This window comes from Hippopotamus amphibius, chromosome 4, assembly GCF_030028045.1.
Source record: "Hippopotamus amphibius kiboko isolate mHipAmp2 chromosome 4, mHipAmp2.hap2, whole genome shotgun sequence".
Taxonomy (NCBI): Eukaryota; Metazoa; Chordata; class Mammalia; order Artiodactyla; family Hippopotamidae; genus Hippopotamus; species Hippopotamus amphibius.
Genome location: NC_080189.1, coordinates 15,394,816 through 15,411,821, shown reverse-complemented (window position 1 = coordinate 15,411,821; position 17,006 = coordinate 15,394,816). Strand labels below are relative to the sequence as shown.

Sequence of the window (17,006 nt, the reverse complement as noted above, 5' to 3'; positions counted from 1 at the left end):
GCGCCCATCTACTTTTTATTTCACAGAGAGTGTGCCTCTAATTCTACAAGCCCTAGTGTCGAGAGTTGAATTTTTTCCCTTTTAGTCATTTGCTTATGTCCCCTTGTTTTCTTTTTCACTTTCCTAAATATCCCTTATTTCTCTTGACTCAGTTGGTTGTCTGAGGGCATGTGATATGTGATTGTTTGGCGTAGTAATTCCCATGAATTTATTCAGGTATATTTTATTATCCCCGTATACTAAAAGATTGGAATGCTTAGTGAGAAAAAAATATTAAAGTGCATCTGTGAGGGATGTGTACTTAAAATAAACTGTTCTCAGATATGAATTTGCATATATTTGGTATAGACCAGTACTGTCAGTAACCTCTAGGGTTAATACATTTCTCTAAGTTTTACCTGATACTATGGGCTTAGGAATAGGAAGTCAACGCTTCCAATTTCTAAGTTACCCCCTCTGGAAACCACTAATTTTTATAAGTAGGTTATTGAGTCAATCTGTTCTTATTTGGAATCTCTTACTACTTGGAGTTTCTATTTTATTTTCAGCTTTACCTGACCTTTTATAATGGGGCAAGCCTAGAATGCCTCCCACGCAGAGTCTAGACTTTTAATGAAGATCTAACCACATTATTGAACCAGATGTTCACACACAGAACTCATGACCTTAGTCATTGTCTTCCACGTGAACCTCTGCATTTGACCCTCTGGCTCTAATAGGCCTTAAACTTCTTTTCATTTATTTCTTTATTGTGTTTGGCTTCTCTAACACCAAGAATTTTCTACTGTCAATTCTAATGAGTATAGTTTTCCACATTTCATTTTTTCTGAAATTGCAGTGTATATTATAAGTGTTGGATACATTTGATCTGACAGAGTTTCTTTTCTTCCCCAAGAGCTGTGAATTGAATCTTTGGTTGCACCTTATATTTGTGAGAAGTATTTAAGTCTCTCTGTACCTTCTTCTATAGTAGAAATGATGATTTGGACATGGTTTGTTGCCAAGGGCCCCAGTTTGGTCATGGCTTTCAAATTAACTTCTGTTCTCATCTTTCTACAGTAGCAGCTTCCAGATAAACTGTCTTCCATCTTGAAGAAACCTCAATTGTTTATTAATAGGCTTGTCCTGCTGAGAATATGGTGGCTGTTAAAAACTCTTCCTTTTTTTCTTTTTTTTTTGTTTAAGTTATGTTTGGCTAAATACCCTTTTAACAGGAACTGGAGAATTGGAATAAATTGAACAAACTATTAAATATCTAGTTTGTGCAGTGGAGGCACAATAAATAAAGATGGATAAAACAGTCTGTGTGTGTAGCCAGGAGGGCTTTACCTCTTCTGAATCTGTAATTTTTTCAAACACCTTTAGAGAAAAAATACTCTAAGAACTCACTGAAACTGTGACTATTGTATAGCAGTTGCAGTGTGGTGAGGGGAAGTATGATCTCTTTGAGGAAATGAGCTTTTGGTTAATAATGGAGTTCCTGTGCTTTATCCAAAAATACAGACTTTACCCCGTCATCAAAAAATTATTTGGGCAGGGTGTGGAATAAATTAGGAGTTTAGGATATTTTTTTCCTTTTTTTTCTTTTTTTTTCTTTTGGCTGCATTGTGCAGCTTGCAGGATCTTAGTTCCCCGACCAGGGATCAAACGTTTGTCCCCTGCAATGAATGCACGGAGTCCTAAACACTGGACCGCCAGGGAATTCCCAGGAGTTTAGGATTAACAGATCTGAACCACTTTCCTGTATACTTGAAACTAGCACAATATTGTAAATCAACTATACTTCAATTTAAAAAAAAGAAGAAAAGAAAAAAAAATTACTTGCCATCTTGTTTGGGGTTATAAATTCTACCCTTAAACTAGATTCATTGAAATTTTTTATAGCATTACTATTTATGGTGGGGGTTTTTTTCCTTGAGAAATACTGTCTAGGAAATCACAGAAAGATAAAATGAGAAAAGAATCACCACCTCTGCCCCCTTACTTGTTTGTTACTACCTAAAAGAAATTCTGTACTACTTGTTTGTTGTTGTTTTTGGTCAGCATTGAGTTACAGCTGCAGGAACTAGGCCCCATCATTCGTAGTGGTGTCTACTCCCACCTTGAAGCTTTTGTGCCATGCAATAAAGAAACACTGGTAAAACGTCTAAAGAAGTTACATCTCAACGTCCAGGTAAGAGGAGAAACGATATCTGCATCTGGGGTTTTATAACCTATAGAGAGATGGATTTCTGTTTGCTGTTTTTGCATATTAATTGCTTTATATTCATATTGTATGTATTTAATAACCATAGGATGTTCTTAAAGGCCCGTTGGATCCTCTGGGGAAAAATTCCTTTTCATATATTGATAGGTTTCGATGAGAAATAATGTTTTCTAATGCTTCTTGGGCTGGGTAAATTAACCTCAGTTCCACAACTGATAGAACTTTGCCCTCAACAAATAATCTGACGTATGTATAATTCAGTTTTCTTATTCCTGAAATGAACCTATTCAGATATGCTCACACTGAAATGAAGACCAGTGGAAAAAATCATGTAAACTTAAAGATTATTTAGTGTAATCATCCATGATTTGCTAGATTCTTCTCGACTACAACCCCTCTAAGTGGTTGTCCAAGTTTGTGTGTTTCCAGTGATCAGAAACTTACTTCATCACAGTATCAGAAAGTTCTTGCATGCATTGAGCCAAATCTAAGTGCTTTCTATCCCGTTGGTCCTAATCCTACTTTTGCATTTATTCACAAATTATGTCCCCTTCTTTACGTCATATAAAATGGGTTTCAACACCTTCACTGTCCTGATTACTCTTCCTTTAATGATTTGTTAGACTATGTGTTTTAAAAATATTTACAGCTTGCAAGTTATAGAAAAATAACTTGAATGCAGTTTAAGATTAAAAACAGGACATTTTTTTTCCCTATGAATAAAGGTATTTCCTGGAATTAAGGGCCAGAAAGGGATGGGAACTGATAATCTGGAGTAACTCTTTCTCTTTACATCTCTTGCCTTGTCTCACTTTTGTCCTTTTATGTGCATCTGAAGATGTTTACTTTATTTCCAAGGTTTTCTATTACAGAAAAGTCACACACAGAGATGGATGTAATTTTCTCATCCCAGTCCATATTCTTGGGGTAAAAACTCTGGTTGTATTATTTTGAGTCAGTCTGAACTTTTCTGGTCAAGGAGTGAGAGCCATACAGCACAGCATGGTATGAATAGGGGACTAAGTGTGGTGCCCTGGATCACTATAGTGGGTGTGGTCTCACAGGCATACAGTTCTTTGCTATGGGTGCTGTACTTCTGTTAATAAAATAGTGCTTTTGAGTTGAGAAACTATAGTTCTTTCTCAATCAAAACAGTTAAGGAACAAATGAAATTTTCTTGAGGTCTCAGATTTTGTGCCTATGCCTGGACATTGAATATAGAATGTTGGCTATGGAAGAAAGACATTTATCTAACCTTTGCTTTTCTTTATATGGTATAATCATGTACCTTTGTATTCCTGAACATAATATTATTTGGTTAGACATGTTTTTGCACTTCATATAAATGGAGTAATCATGTCTGTTTTCTTCTGCAGTTTTGCTTTTTTACACTCAGCATTATGCATCTCAGATTTATCTGTCTTTACATGTGGTGGAACTCCATTTTTACTGCTGTGTGTACAGTGTTCCGTTGTATGAATATATCTCAATTAACTTATTCATTTCACTGTTGATGGATATTTGGATTGTTCCCAGGCAGGTAGTCTCAGCTATGTAATTCTTAAGATGAGATCACCTGGAAACCATTAGATTGGATTTTGCATTTTTTAAAATGGGATTTTATAGCAGACACTGTCATATGTGCAATAATATTTATTAATTGGTATGCATGAAATAAGTAAAATGCTTGTTAGTAATATTTGTATTTTGTTTTTACTAAAAATTAATGTTATTAATAACTAAAATGTTTTAATTTGTAAAATATTCCTGCCATAACATGATAATTGCCTTCCTAAAAATCTTCTCCTTACCAAAAAATCATACTTTAAACATAGTCGTGTCAGTAAGAAAAGCAAAGTCTTATAATATTTATGCACCTATGACAGTAATGAGTATGTTCTGAATAGTTATATAATATATTTTGTTACTTGCAAGATAAAATTAATAAATTGATTGATTAAAGTGGTCAGATACAAACCTACTTGATTTTCTTTTTGCCCTGAACCAACATGAATAACAGTCTCCCCCCCCAAAAAAAAAAAAAAAAAAAAAAAAAAAAGGAGTCTCCCGGTTTCCTCTTTGGCCTGGACCTTGCATTTTTGCTTGCAACTTAAATCACAATTACTAACAGTAAACAAGAAAACAGGATGCCAATAACCTGTTGGTAGTCACCAAACCAAATTGTGCATTCTAGTCTTCCTGAGCAGGATCTCTTCTTCTGGTACTAGTTCCCCAGCATAATGGGGATTAACTGATAGTAGTCTGCACAATGTAGATTTTGTTCTTTATTTAATCATTTATTGCAGTTAAAGTGTCCATGTAATTTACTGGAGTATTTTTAATAATGTAATTGAGCACTATTAATAATTATGCTGAAACAGCAGAAAGATGGCAGCAAAGTAGAAGGACGTGGAATGCATCCCTCTCTACAGATGCATCAGGAATACATCAAAAGATGCAATAATTCCCACAGAGAATCAGCTGAACACCAGCAGATGACCTCAGACATCAGAAAGGACCACAAAGATCCCGACATAACTGGTATTTGTTTGACTCAACACTCTGCCATTAGTCTGGGGCTTGGACAGTCTTCTTTAAACCTCTTTATTGCTGGGACAAGCGACCTCTGAAGTCTGGACTACTCCATCAGAAGTCAAGTAGGAGGCTCTGGGGAGGGAGCACTGAATCCAGGATGCTAAACTACTAGGGAGTCCTCAGACATAGGGAAGATTAACTGCAGAGAACTCTCACAGAGCCCTGTATCAGAGTCTTAACACCCAGCTTTGTCTGACTGTCTGCAACTGCCAGTGCTGGACACCTCACACCAAACTACAAACAAGACATGAACACAAACCCACCCATCAGCACACAGACTACCTAAAGCCTTATTAACCTCACAGATACCCTAAAACATACCACCTGACACGGCCCTGCTCATCAGAGAGAAAAGACACAGAGCCCCACACCAGAAAGCAGACACCAGACCTCCCCTCCACCAAGAAGCCTACTCAAGACACTGGACAAACCCCAGCACAGGGGGCAGAGAGCAGAAACAAGAGGAATTACTACCAGGCAGCATAGGAAAAGGAGGCAGCAAATTCTATAAATTAGACAAAATGAGAAAATAAAGAAACACCATGCAGGCAAAGGAGCAGGAAAAAAACCCACAAGACCAAATAAATGAAGAGGAAATAGGGAAATTGCCTGAAAAAGAATTCAGAGTAACGATAGTAAAGATGATCCAAAATCTTGACAACAAAATAGAGAAAATACAAGAAACAGTTAATTAATAAGGACTCAGAAGAACTAAAGAGCAAACAAACAGTAATGGACAACAAAATAACCAAAATTAAAAATACTCTAGATGGTATAAACAGCAGAATAACTGAAGCAGAAGAACGAATAAGTGAGTTGAAAGGTAGAATGGGGGAAATAACTGCCACAGAGCAGGAAGGAGAAAAAAGAATGAAAATAATGGAAGACAGTCTCAGAGACCTTGGTGACAATGTTAAGCACACCAACAGTCAAATCATAGACATCCCAGAAGAAGAAGAAAAAAAAAACGGTCTGAGAAAATATTTGAAGAGGTTATAGTGGAAAACTTTCCCAATATGGGAAAGGAAATAATTAATCAAGTCCAAGAAGTGCAGAGAGTCCCATACAGAATAAACCTAAGGAGAAATACACCAAGGCACATATTAATCAAACTAACGACAATTAAACACAAAGAAAAAATATTAAAAGCAGCAAGAGAAAAGCAACAAATAACATATAAGGGAAAACCTATAAGGATAACAGCTGATCTTTCTGCAGAAACTGCAGGCCAGAAGGGAATGGCAGGATATAATGAAAGTCCTGAAAGAGAAAAACCTACAGCCAAGAATATTCTACCCAGCAAGAATCTCATTCAGATTTGATGGAGAAATCAAAAGCTTCACAGACTAGCAAAAGTTAAGAGAGTTCAGCACCACCAAACCAGCCTTACAACAATTGTTAAAGGAACTTTTCTAAGTAGGAAACACAAGAGAAGGAAAAGACCTATAAAAACAAACCCCCAAAATTAAGAAGATGGTAATAGGAACATATATGTCAATAATCACCTTAAATGTAAATGGATTAAATGCTCCAAGCAAAAGACACAGACTGGCTGAATGGATACAAAAACAAGACCCTTCTATATGCTGCCTACAAGAAACCCACTTCAGACCAAGGGATACTTATAGACTGAAAGTAAAGGGATGGGAAAAGATATTCCATGCAAATGGAAGTCAGAAGAAAGCTGGAGTAGCAATACTCATATCAGACAAATTAGACTTTAAAGACTATTACAAGAGACAAGGAAGGACACTACATAATGATCAAGGGATCCATCCAAGAAGAACATATAACAATTGTAAATATGCACCCAACATAGGAGCACCTCAATACATAAGGCAAATGCTAACAGCCATAAAAGGGGAAATCGACAGTAACACAATAATAGTAGGAGACTTTAACACCCCACTTACATCAATGGACAGATCATCCAAACAAAATAAATAAGGACACACAAGCTTTAAATGACACATTAGACCATCTCGACTTAATTTGATATCTGTAGGATATTCCATCCAGGAACTACAGAATACACTTTCTTCTCAAGTGCACATGGAACATTTTCCAGGATAGATGACATCTTGGGTCACAAATCAAGCCTCGGTAAATTCAAGAAAATTGAAATCATATCAAGCATCTTCTCTGAACACAACGAGACTAGTTGTCAATTACCTGAAAAAAACCGTAAAGAATACAAACACATAGAGGCTAAACAATACACTATTGAACAGCCAAGAAATCAATGAAGAAATCAAAGAGGAAATAAAAAAACATCTAGAAACAAATGACAGTGAAAACACAACAACCCAAAACCTATGGGATGCAGCAGAAGCAGTTCTAAGAGGGAAGTGTATAACAATACAGTCCTACCTCAAGAAACAAGAAAAATCTTGAGTAAACAACCTAACCTTGCACCTCGAACAATTAGAAAGAACAAAAAAACCCCAAAGTGAGCAGAAGGAAAGAAATCATAACGATCAGATCAGAAATAAATGAAAAAGAAAGGAAGGAAACAATAGCAAAGATCAGTGAAACTAAAAGCTGGTTCTTTGAGAAGATAAACAAAATTGATAAACCATTAGCCAGAGTCATCAAGAGAAAAAAAAGAAGACGCCAATCAACAGAATTAGAAATGAAAAAGAAGTAACAACAGACACCGCAGAAATGCAAAAGATCATGAGAGAATACTACAAGCAACTATATGCCAATAAATTGGATAACCTGAAAGAAATGGATACATTCTTAGAAAAGTACAATCTTCCAAGACTGAACCAGGAAGAAATAGAACATATGAACAGACCAATCACAAGTATGGAAATTGAGACTGTGATTAAAAATCTACCAACAAACAAAAGCCCAGGTCCAGATGGCTTCACAGGCGAATACTGTCAAACGTTTAGAGAAGACGTAACACCTATCCTTCTCAAACTCTTCCAAAAGATAGCAGAAGGAGGAACACTCCCAAACTCATTCTACGAGGCCACCATCACCCTGATACCAAAACCAGGCAAAGATGTCACACAAAAAGAAAATTACAGGCCAATATCCCTGATGAATATAGATGCAAAAATCCTCAACAAAATATTAGCTAACAGAATCCAACAGCACATTAAAAAGACCATACACCATGATCAAGTGGGGTTTATCCCTGGAATGCAAGGATTCTTCAATATACGCAAATCAATCAATGTGATACACCATATTAAGAAACTGAAAGATAAAAACCATACAATAATCTCAATAGACGCAGAAAAAGCTTTTGACAACATTCAACATCCATTTATGATAAAAACTCTCCAGAAAATGGGCATAGAAGGAAATTACCTCAACATAATAAAAGCGATATATGACAAACCAAGAGCCAACATCGTCCTATATGGTGAAAAACTGCAAGCATTCCCTCTAAGATCAGGAACAAAACAAGGATGTCCACTGTCGCCACTCCTATTCAACATAGTTTTGGAAGTCCTTGCCACAGCAATCAGAGAAGAAAAAGAAATAAAAGGAAACCAAATTGGAAAAGAAGAAGTAACATTGTCACTCTTTGCAGGTGACATGATATTATGCATAGAAAGCCCTAAAGATTCTACCAGAAAACTGCTAGCACTACTTGATGAATTTAGTAAAGTAGCAGGATACAAAATTAATGCGCAGAAATCTCTTGCATTCCTATACACTAACAATGAAAGAGCAGAAAGAGAAATTAAGGAAACTCTCCCATTCACCATTGCAACAAAAGAATAAAATACCTAGGAATAAACCTGCCTAAGGATGCAAAAGACCTGTATGCAGAATACTTTAAGACATTGATGAAAGAAATCAAAGACGATACAAACAGATGGAGAGGCATACCATGTGCTTGGATTGGAAGAATCAACATTGTGGAAATGACTATCCTACCCAAAGCAATTTACAGATTCAACGCAATCCATATCAAATTACCAATGGCATTTTTCACAGAACTAGAACAAGAAATCTTATGATTCATATGGAAACGCAAAAGACCGTGAATAGCCAAAGCAATCTTGAGAAGGAAAGATGGAGTTGGTGGAATTAGGCTTCCCGAATTCAGGCTATACTATAAGGCTACAGTGATCAAGACAGTATGGTACTGGCACAAAAATAGAAAGGAAGATCAATGGAACAGAATAGAGAACTCAGAGATAAACCCACGCACATACGGGCTCCTTATCTTTGATAAAAGAGGCAAGAATATACAATGGAAAAAAGACAGCCTCTTCAATAAGTGGTGCTGGGAAAATTGGACAGCAACATGTAAAAGAATGAAATTAGAACACTTCCTAACACCATACAGAAAAATAAACTGAAAATAGATTAAAGACCTAAATGTAAGGCTAGACACTATAAAACTCCTGGAGGAAACCATAGGCAGAACACTCTATGACGTGCATCAAAGCAAGATCCTTTTTGACCCACCTCCTAGAATCATGGAAATAAAATCAAGAATAAACAAATGGGACCTAATGAAACGTAAAAGCTTTTGCACAGTGAAAGAAACCATAAACAAGACAAGAAGACAACCCTCACAATGGGAGAAAATACTTGCCAACGAAGCAACGGACAAAGGATTAATCTCCAAAATATACACGCAGCTCATGCAGCTTAATACCAAAAAAAGCAAATAACCCAATCCACAAATGGGCAGAAGACCTAAATAGACATTTCTCCAAAGAAGACATGCAGATGGCCAACAAACACATGAAAAGATGCTCAATGTCACTAATCATTAGAGAAATGCAAGTCAAAGCCACAATGAGGTATCACCTCACATCAGTCAGAATGGCCATCATCAGAAAAACCTAGAAACAATAAATGTTGGAGAGGGTGTGGAGAAAAGGGAACTCTCCTGCCCTGTTGGTGGGAATGTAAGGTGGTACAGCCACTATGGAAAACAATTTGGAGGTTCCTTAAAAAACTACAAATAGAACTACCATATGACCCAGTAATCCCACTCCTGGGACTATCCCCAGAGAAAACCATAATCCAAAAAGAAACATGTACCATAATATTCATTGCAGCTCTATTTACAATAGCCAGGATATGGAAGCAACCTAAATGCCCATCAGCAGATGAATGGATAAAGAAGATGTGGCATATATACACAATGGAATATTATTCAGCCGTAAAACGGAATGAAATGGAGCTATATGTAATGAGGTGGATAGACCTAGAGTCTGTCATACAGCGTGAAGTAAGCTAGAAAGAGGAAAACAAATAGTGTATGCTAACTCATATGCACAGAATCTAAAAAAAATGGTACTTATAAACACAGTGACAGGAAGAATGAGGATGCAGATGCAGAGAATGGACTGGTAGACGGGGTTGGGGGGGCGGAGGCCAAAGGGGAAGCTGGGACGAAGTGAGAGAGTAGCATAGACATATATACACTAGCAACTGTAAAGTAGATAGCTAGTCAGAAGTTGCTGTGTAACAAAGGGAGATCAACTCGATGACGGGTGATGCTTTAGAGGGCCAGGATAGGGAGGGTGGGAGGGAGTCACGGGTGGGAGGGGATATGGGGATATATGTGTAAATACAGCTGACTCACTTTGGTGTACCTCAGAAACTGAGTGTAAAGCAATTATTTTGCAACAAAGAGCTTAAAAAAAATTATGCTGAGATAACAGGCAAAAACTGGGACTCTGCTTGGCTTTCTGGGAAGTATGGTTATCCTAATTTTATATCCAGTGGTCATTATGAAAAGTCAGCGTTGTAGAAGGAATATCCATATCTGAACATGCTAACATTTGAAATGTGTGATCAATATCTAAAACCCAAATTTCATCTTTTGTGGATCTGCTTGCAAAATAAATTTTGTAACTGTGTTGGAAAAAACTTTTAGTATTTGCTTTTTCCTCAGGATGATCGTTTAAGAGAACCTCTGCAAAAACTGAAGCTGGCTGTTAGCAATGTCATGCCTGAACAGCTATTTAAATACCAGGAGGACTGCCAGGCTCGTAATCAAGCTAAATGTGCCAAGTATGTACCTCTTCTATTTGGACTGGCTTTTCCATTTGAGAAATACTTGTAACCATTAGGGATTGGTCTTAAGTGGGCTTCATCACCAAGTAGAAATCCACATAAACCAGTGAAGTGGTATAATTGAATATTTTCTAAGTGGCAAGTCACTTCCCACTTAGTTACTTTGGTATGAAAGGCAAAAAGTCTTTTGATTTTAGTGATCAAAGCTAGAGCTGACACTGGTCAGACATTTCACATGTTCACCTACTTAACTGGTTGAAGTTGGACACAAAAGATCACTGTTCCAAAAAAACAAACAAACAAAAAAATGCTTATGCCTTTATATTAGAGTTTGAAGACTTTATTTATCAGAGTGTTTTATAATACACTTCAGAGTATTATGTGGAAAGTTAGATTCCTTATTTACCCTGTCTTTTGAGTTAGCATTCAGTAAAGCAATTCAGCAGGTATCTAAGGAGCATATTACAGGCAGTGTTGGGTTAAAACTTTGTTTCATAAAATGTTTTTCATTTTTAGGTTTCAAACAGATGAAGAACGAGAAAAAAATGGATCTGAGGAAGATGATGATGAGAAACCAGGGAAACGTGTCATAGGACCAAGGAAGAAATTCCACTGGGATGACACCATTAGGTAAGATTTAACCAAAACCTTTACTTTTAACCAAATAGATAATGCAGAAGTAAGGTTTCTCATAAAAAGAATCTATTGTAGATGGAAAACTAGATTAGAAGCAACCAAAAGTTAGTGTGTAGGAAAAAATTTACTCAAAAGAAAATTAATTTAGTTCTAATATCCTTAGAGTTCTGTCACTTTTATTTTCATAAAGTACTTTTTATAAGTTAATCTTATTATTAAGTCATACTGGTTTCAGAGGTGAAGTACTCAATATATTTGTGTAACTATTCATCTTTCTTACCAGTATTTCTATACTCCACGTAGAGGGTTTAGTTGTAGGACTCTCCCTTTTAATCTTTGGTGCCTAGATTAAAGGTATCAAAGGAAGTTATCTCATATTGAGAATTTGGCTGTAGTACACTGAATGATGTATGTTAGAAATTATTTATCTTCATGTCATCTTCTGAATTCCTCAGATTATATTCTTTTTTATTGCTGTCAGATTTGTGTGCTTTTAAAAAATCTGTTTCAAGCTTAATTTTCTACAGTTTTGCAGTCAGATTTATATATAAATATATATTTTTAATCTGTTTAGAACTTTGTTATGTAACCTTGTTGAGATCAAATTGGGATGCTATGAGTTAGAGCCAAATAAAAGCCAGTCTGCTGAGGATTATCTTAAATCCTTTATGGAGACAGAGGTGAAACCATTGTGGCCTAAGGGCTGGATGCAGGCAAGGTAAGAAATACGACATCCTAGATTTTATTTTACTTTCTTATTGCTGTTATTAAAGACATATATACACACATATGACATTCATTTTGCTAAGAACCTAGTGCGTTTAACATTCTGTACAGTCATCTCAGATGATGTCTGCTTTGAAAGCTTCATTCACTTAAAGGAAAGAACAGTTAATCACGTGGACATAGAGATATAGAAATACACATAAAGATGATTTTTTTTTTTTACCAACCACTTTTTCTCTTTCGTACTTGAATTTCCTAATAGAGAAAAAGGGAGGGGGGGAGAAGGTTATGAACTTTGGAAGGGGAACTTTATATAGGTATCATGAAGATATGTAACTGAATACAAGATTTAGAGTGTAGAAAAAGAGGCACAGCCTTAGCCATTGAAAATTTGTAGAGTGGTATCTCAAAAACTAAGAGTAGCCCAGTTTAAAGAGTTAAGTAGAGAATGTTAAAATTAATAAACTTGGCTATCTCAACCTGTCATCCTAAAGTGTTCATCTTAAATCTACAGAAATCTGTTAAAAGATTTAAATAAAGAGGTAATAAAAATTTCCCATAAAATAGGTTATTGATTTTACTGTACCATTATAAGTCTTTGGTAAAAAAGCAGGTAGTAGCCTACTGAATATCAAATGATTAAAATGACAAAGTAATTATCATGTTATTATCTGCTATGGGAAAATAATTGTGTTCTTTTAATTTTTCCAGAATGCTTTTTAAGGAAAGTCGGAGTGTACATAATCATCTTACTTCTGCTCCGTGAGTAAATGCAGACTCCAGATGTCTTCATTCATTCATTTATTTATTTATTTATTTATTGGCTGCCTTGGGTCTTCATTGCTGCACGAGGGCTTTCTCTAGTTGCCACTAGCAGGTGCTACTCTTTGTTGTGGTGCTTGGGCTTCTCATTGTGGTGGCTTCTCTTGTTGTGGAGCATGGGCTCTAGGCTCACAGGCTTCAGTAATTTTGGCACTCAGGCTCAGTAGTTGTGGCTCAATGGCTCTAGAGCGCAGTCTCAGTAGTTGTGACACACGGGCTTAGTTGCTCCTCGGAATGTGGGATCTTCCCAGTCCAGGGTTCGAACCTATGTCCCCTGCATTGGCAGGCAGATTTTTAACCACTGCACCACCAGGGAAGTCCCTCTTCATTTATTTTTATTCACATTATGATATTTAGTAAATAAAAATATCATTTATTAAGGGCTAGGTAAAATAGGACTTAAACATACATTTATACAATCTCTGTCTTACCACCACTTTTTTGTTTTTAAAAATTATTTAAAGTGTTGACTCTTTAGACCTCAGGACACATTTATCTATTAAAGAACTTCTCAGGCTAGTCTGTAAAAACTTGAATCCATAATGTAATATATTGGCCTGAGATCTGGTAGTGTGAATCAATGTAAACAGGAAGGCTCTGGGGGTTTTCCCTTGTTCCTGGACCATCTGCCCTCCAGTTCTTTTGTATACTTTTTCTTTCGCTCTTAATGACCATCTACAAAGGTAATCTTTCCAAGACAGTTCTGTATGCATCCTACCTAGCCTTGCCTTGCAGTGTCTCATTCCACAAAATTAACAAACTCTTCATGTCCTCCCTTCTGTCCAAAACTGAATCTTTCATTAACGATGTATTGATAATTACTAAAGAAAGGTCTCTGGTAAAAAGGCAAGTTTGTTCTGTGGTTACATTTTTGGGTGAATACTGGTTAACATGACAGGGATTTTATTTTTACCTACAACTTAAGGCTACTTCTCTGTAGCCTTAGAATTGTAGTATTAAGGGTTAATAAAATTTAAAATTAGCAAGTCACTGAGAATTTACTGAGCGCTCTAGTTCATTACTCCATAAGAGGTCTGGTTAACATCTGGGTAGTGTTACAAAATTCCCTCTCTCCTTGTATACAGTTATAGTAGATGGAATTTTTTACAGCTTTTAGGAAAGACAGTTAGTATATCATCAGAGATGTATTGAGTTGGTTTGGGTTTTCAGATCTTGCTGTTTTTGTTTCTTGGGTATATATTTGGAGTAATTTGGTTTCATACATTATAGGTTTACTTTGTTGCAGGTGGTTTAGGTAGATATCCTGGGATGGGGATGTAAATATTTTTTATGGCTATACATGTATTTGTGTCAGTAATATTTTAGGCCTTTAATTTCCCTGTAGTTCTAAAATCACATTACAATTCAAGTATAAATAATTCATTTCTTTAATTCTAAAGCAAGTGTTTGCATAAATCCTTTCCCTCCATTTTTTTTTAAAGTAGCCTCATTAATTTTTTTTAAAATTTGTTTATTTTAATTACTTATTTTATTTTTGGCTGCATTGAGTCTTCGTTGCGTTGCCTGGGCTTTCTCTAGCTGTGGTGAGCAGGGTCTACTCTTCATTGTAGTGTGCGGGCTTCTCATTGCAGTGGCTTCTCTTGTTGTGGACTATAGGCTCTAGGCTCGTGGGCTTCAGTAGGCACATGGGCTTACTAGTTGTGGCTCGAGGGCTCTAGAGCACAGGCTCAGTAGTTCTGGTGCATGGGCTTAGTTGCTCTGCAGCATGTGGGACTTCCTGTGGGATCTTCCTGGCCCAGGGATTGAACCCATGTCCCCTGCATTGGCAGGCGGATTCTTAACCGCTGCGCCACCAGGGAAGCCCAGTAGCCTCATTATTATGGCTAACTTTATGTTTTGTTTTGTATCAGAAAGTAGGAATCTGTGTGATACTATGGGCCTGAAGTCATAAATATTACTGTTGCCTTAATGAAGTTGTAGATTGGCAGTAAGATTTTAATCAAGACAGTTGCTGATTTAATTGATGGCATTTTAACTTAGTGAAGTAGAAATATTCAGATGATATGAGGTATTTTATCTTTTCAATACTTTAATCATTCGATAGACATTTGAATACTTTCTTGTGCTATATAACCCATAAGATTTTTTTTAATCTTGAAACTTTTTCTCACTGGTTCCCAAAGATTTCAGGTTTCCATGGTATTTTTTATTGCGTTTTTCTGTCGTTTTGAAATTTTTCATTTGAATTATTATGTGAAAAATAATTTTCTTTAAAAATTTGAGAATTTTTTGTTTTGTTTTTTAAACAATATCTCATTTACAACCTCTGAGGGTGGTTTAATTTGAGCTTGAAGTCCCTTAAAGCTTTTTTTCCTATAAATAATTACAACTTCTTACCAGTTCTTTGAAATAAGTCTCCTTAGGCAGCTTCATTAGCCTGTTTTGAGTTAATTTTTTTTGAGTATTTCTGTTTAATTTTTAAAAAACTTTATCATCTACATTTCGCATTTTACTAATGGTTTGGCCTTTATTCTAGTTAACTGAAATTGAGGAAAATGTTGCTGTGTATTTACATATAAACTGAGCACTTAGATATAGTTCCTTCAGAGAACTTCCCAAATAGAAGAAATTATTTACCCATATAATTATAAGATTATGTGTTATATTTCCTAATGAGCTACTGAAATGGCCTCCTTTTTAATCTTTTCTCTTAGGGCAAAGAAAAAGGTGATTCCTGCACCTAAACCCAAAGTAAAGGTAAGTATTGAACCAAATCTTTAATTAGTGAAATACATTCTTAGGATGAAAAGGTTATATGATATTTAGCATAGATTTTAGGTACTGTCCTCTTAAGATGGGTGTTTTCAAACGTAAAAATCCTAGAACCACTGTATTTGGGAGAATAGATGACTGTGTGGCAGTCGGAAATTTATATAGTTAAATTGTAAGGCTTAATACTACTTATAAATGTTGGATAAAGTATGGCAAATATATTTTAAAAGCATAGCTGAGAATGCGAATATATAAGAGAAAACTCAAAGGCTCAAAACAAAGAAGAAGCTGCCAGTGTTAATCTGTCAATGAAACTTTAGTTGCCCCTAGGTGCATTTGCTGATTTCCATCACCTTCTCAGAGCACAGCAGGTAAGATTTTCTTAGACTTAAATAGGTTGGGAATTGGAATAAAACTCTCCATGAACCTGGGACTCTCAAAGGATAACATTTTTAGTAAAAGAAAGGACTAGAAAAGAAATCCACTCACCACCAGAAAGATTAAGAAATGTGTGCATCTTGGCCTGGGTTTTGGATTAGGGGAAGAAAGTCCTCCCTGAAAATTTCCCCTGGATTAGGAGTTTAATTTACACAACCTGCGTGATCTGGGAAAACCTCAAACTAAGAAAATAACTTAGTTGTTAGATTAGTATTAACCCAGGGCACCGGCAAATCGCATTCTCTCTGGAATAATACACCTTCATCCCAGGCCTCAAAGGCTTATCACATATGTACTGTGTCAAACATGAGTTTAAAATCTGAAAATACAGAATACATGAGGAAGTAAGTTACTGTGAGTAAGTCAGCAGAAACAACCAACAAAATTAGATCCCTAAGAAGGGCAAGTGATGGATTTATTAGATTTAGAACATAAAATAACTTACATTTTTTAACATTTAAAAAAATAGAAGAGGGGACAAAAATATCTTATCAATATAGGCAAGGCAGAGTTGAATCCAGTATAACCTCTAGAAGTGAAAACTATAATCATTTGAAATTATAATTGTAATGAAAGCACACACCTTTTAGGTTTTAGACTTTTCCCATAGCTTTCATCTCTTTGAATAGTTTCTTTGCTTTTAAGGTTATGGCCAGAAGGTCAATATTTGCTACTCTGTGGTCATCTTATCGTGTTAGAGGCTCTTTACAGAATAGTCTTCTTTTTCTTAGTTAACCTACTTTGTCTTCTAATCCAAGCAATATTGAGCCAGTATTTCATTAAATTTATTAAGTTCATGCTTTGTTTTGACGTTTGACTTTATTTTTAAACTCCTATTACCCACCGT

At 35.9% G+C, this 17,006-nt stretch overlaps 1 protein-coding gene across 5 annotated transcripts in view; it reads left to right on the top strand.

Annotated features, from left to right (window-relative positions):
* The window catches only part of UBN2 (ubinuclein 2), an 80,525-nt gene that overhangs the window by 39,224 nt on the left and 24,295 nt on the right, over window positions 1–17,006 (top strand). For 2 of the 5 annotated variants that reach the window (XM_057730703.1, XM_057730702.1), the window contains exons 8-14: window positions 2,044–2,173; window positions 10,683–10,801; window positions 11,321–11,434; window positions 12,015–12,158; window positions 12,878–12,928; window positions 15,664–15,706; window positions 16,042–16,092. In XM_057730703.1, the coding sequence (XP_057586686.1) occupies window positions 2,044–2,173; window positions 10,683–10,801; window positions 11,321–11,434; window positions 12,015–12,158; window positions 12,878–12,928; window positions 15,664–15,706; window positions 16,042–16,092 (652 nt within the window). The remainder of the gene's footprint in view (window positions 1–2,043; window positions 2,174–10,682; window positions 10,802–11,320; window positions 11,435–12,014; window positions 12,159–12,877; window positions 12,929–15,663; window positions 15,707–16,041; window positions 16,093–17,006) is intronic. The other 3 variants (XM_057730705.1, XM_057730704.1, XM_057730706.1) reach the window with 3 other exon arrangements.